The 6,220-nt window shown below is 43.7% G+C and overlaps 1 protein-coding gene across 2 annotated transcripts in view; it reads right to left on the bottom strand.

The window, feature by feature from the left end:
* Positions 1-6,220, bottom strand: part of Vps35l (VPS35 endosomal protein sorting factor like) — a 149,615-nt gene that overhangs the window by 39,283 nt on the left and 104,112 nt on the right. For both annotated transcript variants that reach the window (XM_045143951.1, XM_045143952.1), the window contains exons 25-26: positions 4,592-4,669; positions 3,143-3,257 (exon numbers count right to left, since the gene is read on the bottom strand). In XM_045143951.1, the coding sequence (XP_044999886.1) occupies positions 3,143-3,257; positions 4,592-4,669 (193 nt within the window). The remainder of the gene's footprint in view (positions 1-3,142; positions 3,258-4,591; positions 4,670-6,220) is intronic.

Consider the following 6,220-nt stretch of genomic DNA (forward strand, 5'->3'; position numbering starts at 1 on the left):
AAAGCTTGTAACTGGAGGAGGTGTCACTGTGGAAGATGCTGGGGTCCAACCCTGAGATGTTACTGGGGGTGGATCTGAATTCCAGCCTTAGGTATACAGAGTAAACCCTGCCAGAGTCCCGGTGGTTTGGTTCTTGCTTGTGATACTGGTAGTGGTTTCTCTCTTCATGGATCTGTGAAAAGGGGCCAGTTTCTTCTGCTATTATGGAACTTCCTATGGATCTGTAAACCTGAAATAAATCCTATTCCTCCCACAAACTGAATCTGGCTTTGAGGTTCATCCCAGCAGTGTGGAGCTAACAACAACACATGAGTACTGGAGAATCAAACCCAGGCAGTCAGACTTTGCAAGCAAGTGCATTTAACCGCAGAGCCATCTCTCTAGATATTCAGAGTTTTTAATATAATAAATCAATTTGAGGAACTGAATTTAGTGGATATGCCTGCCACTCCAGCACTCAGAAGGCTGAGGCAGGAGGAACATGAGTTTGAAATCAACATAGACTATACAGTAATATCTTAACTCAAAAACTAAATAAAAGAGGTGCTGTGAAAAAGAGAGTTATTGAAGATGGTTCAGCAGTTAAAGATGCCTACTTGCAAAGCCTGCTAGACCAGGTTCAATATAGCAGCCAGCCACATAAAGCTGACAGTCATCCATATGTACCAGCAAGAGACCTGGCATGCCTACACACACACACACACGCTCACACACACAAACACACACGCTCACACACACACGCTCACACACTCCCTCTCTCTCTCACACACACATACACACATGCACACTCACATGTACAAGTAAATCAATAAAAAAATTAAAAATTCTGAAGCCACAAAGTTATTAATATCTACAATTAGCTCCTAAAACCCTATGGCATACTTTCACCGGAGAGATACTATGTGTCTATGGCTAAGGACTCTTAAGACCAGCAGCTCATTTAATCTTAGCCAAGATGTACCCCTGTCACCACTTCTACTTTATACATGGGTAAACTGAGGCACAAAAAGGTCAACTTGAGTAAGGGCACCTGGCTCCTAAGTGACAGGGCTAAGACCACTATAGTCAGGAGGGTTGAAAGTCGCCATCCACTAGGGCCTCGGCACACCCTGCTGTTGGCCACGTAAATACGCCAGGCAATCCCACTCCTCTAGGTTTGCGTCCAGGCCATTTACTCTACTACAACACTGATCAACCCTCCCTTCTCCCCTCCCCACATCCTCCTAATAAAAACATCCTTCTAAGCCACAGATAAACAAGGACAGGAAGCTATCTGAAGTGGGGCCCAAAAGAAAAGACGAACAAGCATTTCTGGGCCATCTCCAGGGAGGAGGCATAGGATCAAGCAGTGACCTACAGGCTGCTGGGGCCCAGCCTGCAGAGGGACAGGTGGGAGGATGTGTAGCAAATCTCAGAATAAGCCTCTCTTCGTGCAGCCCCAGTGTGCAAACAGAGCTGGGCTTCCTGCACACAGCCTTCATCAGCACCCACTCTGGTCTGCTGGGGGTTCAAGAGGAATTTGTGTATCGAGATGCACTCAAGGATAGATTAAGGCAGGCTAGAAAATGAGCTGGGGGGAGGGAAGGAAGATGATGTTCTATAACAAACTGAAACAGGAGAATGTTTGGGGACACCAAAAAAAGTAGATCACTTCCCCAAGCTTCATTGCTTTTATTTTTAGCCCACTCCCTCTTGGGAGCTGACTGCATTATTTATTTTGGCTAGCCACTGTTGTGTGTGGCTTTCAGAGCCACTGTGATCGGCTTTTAAGGTTCAGTGCCACAGCATTTAGAGACATGAGCAAAAACCATCAGATAAAATTTTAAACATAGACACCACATTCCTGCTCCTGGCAGTAGCTTAAAGTGAAGGTGAGGGGAACAAGATGCCCAGAGGTATAACACAGTTCTTCATCTATACACAGAACACAGAGCTAGGCTTGTGAGGCTGCCCTTGATGTGGACTAAAGACATGACGGGGCAGCAAGACAGGGACAGCAGCTAACCCTCTACTCAAACAGATCCTGGGATCTGTGAACTTTCTGAAGGAGAAACCTTGACTAAGAAATTCCATTTTACTTTTTAAATAGCACCTTTAAATAGGCCTTGCAGAAGGTCCAGTTGTAAGACAACCACTATCTGAGATGGACATTCAAAGTTACAGCTTGAAGCTGGGCATGGTGGTGCATTCCTTTAATCCCAGCACTCGGGAGGCAGAGGTAGGAGGGTCACCGTGAGTTCAAGGCCACCCTGAGACTACATAGTGAATTCCAGGTCAGCCTGAGCCAGCGTGAGACCCTACCTCGAAAAGCAAAAAAAAAAAAAAAAAAAAAAGTTACAGCTTGATTTTCTAAAGCTGGAAGATCTAGCCTCAGAGTCCCCACATACAGTCCCTAGCACTGGTATCCACAGCTTATGTCACAGGCAAAAGCAAGTCCACAAATCCCCCTGCCGACTCTGGATGCTGAGTACTCTTCACCTTTAAATTCTTTTTTTTTTTTTAGAGGTAGGGTCTCACTCAAGCCAAGCTGACTTGGAACTCACAGCTACCCTCCTACCTCTGCCTCCTGAGTTCTGAGACTAAAAGTGTGAGCCACAGCAGCCCATCAGGAGTGCCATGTTGGCTTTCTCCCTTCCCTACCTCATCTCCAGTACCTGATACTCACAGGAAAGCTCTCAGGTAAACGCCTCCCTCACACATGGAGCAGTTGACATCCCCAAGAGCAAACGGCAGAGTATCTGTTCTACGCATATGAGATTCCACTCGTATGTTTAAATCACACACACACACACACACACACACACACACACACACACACACACACAAAGAAACCCTGAACCTCAAAGGATAAACAGACCAACTTCCCAAGTTCTCTAGGTATCCTACTGAGGAGGTCTGGCTAGAACCTGGCTTGAGACAGACTGAAGGTCAGAATAGGAAAATGTCTACAGGCTTCCATTGTTTCCATCAGACTCTGTAAAGTGTTGCATGACTTCAGACTCAGGTGCTTCCTACTAAGGAAACATTTAAAAATACTCAGATTGCTTTTCCTTTCCTCCTTAATCACCCTTCCTGCAAGCACACTGCACATATACAGTTGAGTCAAGAGCAAGGGAGCGATCGGGAGAGAGTAAGGGCCTACCTTGGGAGAGGCACTGGTTGGCCAAGGCAACCTGACCAGAGTGCAGGTAGAGGTTAAGGCGTGTGAAGATCCCCACCAGCGAGGGGATAGTAATGAAGCAGTAGGCAACACAGGCCTAGAGAGAAGAGATTCAGAAAGTTAACTGATTCATATTAACTTTCACCCCGCACTGCTTGTAAAGACAACAAGGAATCCCTCTATCACACCTCCAGCCAATCTCCACCCTCAACTTTTCCCTCTTGCCCCTCCCACATCTGAAAACCCTGCGGGAGTTGGAGGGGAGGACAAGTGAGAGAAATACAGTATTTGAAAAATAATTTTTCATCCCTCATTGCAGAAAGTGCATAGATACACTTAACATGAGAAAACAAAGAAGCAACCATTTAAACCAATGACTTAACAATATGAGCAGAGGCTAAGGAAGGGGCAAGAGTCAGAAAGTGGTAGGGTGGAACTGCCTGCCATTCCCTATAATCATTTTGGTATGTTTCACTTTAAAAAAAAATTATATTTGAGAGCAAGATGGAGAGAAAAAAAAGAATGGGCACGCCAGAACCTCCTGCTGCTGTAAACGTTGTTGCATCTGGCTTTTCATGGGCACTAGAGCACTGAACCCTGGTTATTAGGTTTTGTAAGCCAGGGGCACTAAGTGCTGAGCCATCTTTCCAGCCCCTGATTTCACTTGTAAAGACAGTGGTGTGCATTGCTCCATTATAATTCCAAGCAGCCTATTCAAGAGCTGAAATTTGTCTATGAACGTGAATATAACTCTTACCAAGAGGGAAAAAAATGTACTAGGTCTTTCAGTTACAGGACTGTGCATCCTACATTGGAGGGAATTCAGCTGGCACATAAAAATACAAATCTGGGGGCTGAAGAGTTGGCTCAGCAGTTCAAAAAAAACACAAATCTGTCCCTCAACCACCTCAAGACACAGTGATGCAAAATGTCCCTCATGTGAAATGCTTACAACCAGAAATACTTGAAAATTTAAAGTTATTTGGAATATTTGCATATATATATCTTGGAGGTTGGGACCCAAGTCTAAAGATAAAATTCTCATGTGTTCCATATGCATTTTTACACATAGCTTGAAAGTAACTGATAAAAGTATTTGTAATAATTTTTATGCATGAAGCATGAAGTGGAATTTTCCATTTGTGGCACCATGTTAGTGCTTAAAATGTTCCAGACTTTGGAATATTTTACATCTAGGGATTGGAGATACTCAGTTTATATTGAATTTTGGGCTCCTTTGATCATTTCTTTTGAAAACAATAAAAACTGATCAGCTCATAGATTCATAGGGAAAAATAAATCTGTAAAACCAATACTAAACCACCCTTATCATGACACATTTATCTTTCCTGGGCATCTGAAATTGAGTGGAGTATAAACTAAACAACCCACTGGAGTTCAAAGTCTGGGAGCCTTATCCTCCAAACATACCCGGACAAATGCAGCTGTCTTTCTGGAATGGTTTCCTTTCATCACTTTTCTGGTTTCCATTGCCAACCGGTTCACACTCTGGATTTGTGAAGAAGTAAAGCAGAAGTGGTAATGAATGATCACATCCAGGTTAACACACTCCACAGCAATCAGGACACTAACATCTATGCAAACAAGCTAAGTGGGACTAAGACTGGTCAGCCCAAACCCTGACACACCAAGAAGGCCAGGCTGGATTTGGCTTCAGCAAGTATCTCCAACGGAGTAGAACAAATGTGCTCACTAAGTCAAGTCATGCCTTCCAAGAGTGTTACAAATGCCTATTTTCTGGTTTAATGAATAGACAGGGTTCATTCAGCCCACTTCCAGAAATCTCTTATTCTAAGCTTACAGATCTTAAGAGAAACTTCCAAATCCAAGAGTATACTTCACAATTTAGTTATGCAATACTAACATAACAGCAATAACTGTGACTATATCATTCAGCTAAATATGTGGTTACCAGCTCATTTGACCCTTACAACCCAATCAGGTGGGTATTACTAACTATCCTCGTTTTACAGATAGAGTATCTACATTTACTCTAAGGCTTACATGTGCTGAGTAACCTAACTAGTAAATAAGTATGAAAAGGTTGTGCTCTGCCAATTCATATGCGGCTACTAGAAAGAATGAAGGAAGCTCTGATTCCCAAGCTATGTACAATAGAACCTCTGAAGGTGCTGCAATAAGCTCAGTTTTGAATTTTTTTTTTTTTTTTTTACTTGCAAGTAGAGAAAGTGGAAGGACAGAATGGGCACACAAGGGGTCTAGCCACTGCAAATGAACTCTAGATGTATGTGCCACTTTGTGCATCTGGCGTTACATGGGTCCTGGGCAACCAAACCAGGGTCATTAGGCTTTGCAGGCAAGCACCTCAACTGCTGAGCCATCTCTCTAGCCCTAAAATCAGGTTTGTTTAATTTCTTTTTTTTTTTTCTTGCTATAGCCCTGACTGACCTGGAATTCACTAGGTAGTCTCAGGCTAGCCTTGAACTCACAGCAATCCTACCTCTGCCTCCCAAGTGCTGAGATTAAAGGTGTGCACCACCACACCCGGCTAAAATTAGGTTTCTATTTAAAAATACTTTATTTATTTTTATTTGACAGAGAGAGAGAGAGAGAGAGAGAGAGAGAAAGAGAGACAGAGAGAGAGAGAGAGAGAGAGAGAGAGAGAGAGAGAGAGAGAGAGGAGAATATGGGTGTGCCAGGGCCTCCAGCTACTGCAAAGGAACACCAGACGCATGCACCACCTTGTGCACCTGGCTTATGTAGGTCCTGGGGAATTAAACCAGCATTCTTTGGCTTTGCAGGCAGGTGCCTTAACTGCTAAGCCATTTCTCCAGCCCTTAAAATCAGTTTTTACAACAGCAATTGTTGAGCCCTGTGCAAAGTGCTGGCGTGAGGTACTGCATGACTCAATGTGGAACTGAATTATATCCTTTATAGTTATATTTGATCCCAGCAATCAGTAGGGGGAGATAGGAGGATTAGGAATTCAAAGCCCACCTGGGCTATATGAAACATGGTCTCAAAAAACAACAGAGCTGTAAAGATGGCTCAGTGGTTAAAGGTGCTTACTTGTAAAAC

This window comes from Jaculus jaculus, chromosome 2 (genome assembly GCF_020740685.1).
Source record: "Jaculus jaculus isolate mJacJac1 chromosome 2, mJacJac1.mat.Y.cur, whole genome shotgun sequence".
NCBI lineage: Eukaryota > Metazoa > Chordata > Mammalia > Rodentia > Dipodidae > Jaculus > Jaculus jaculus.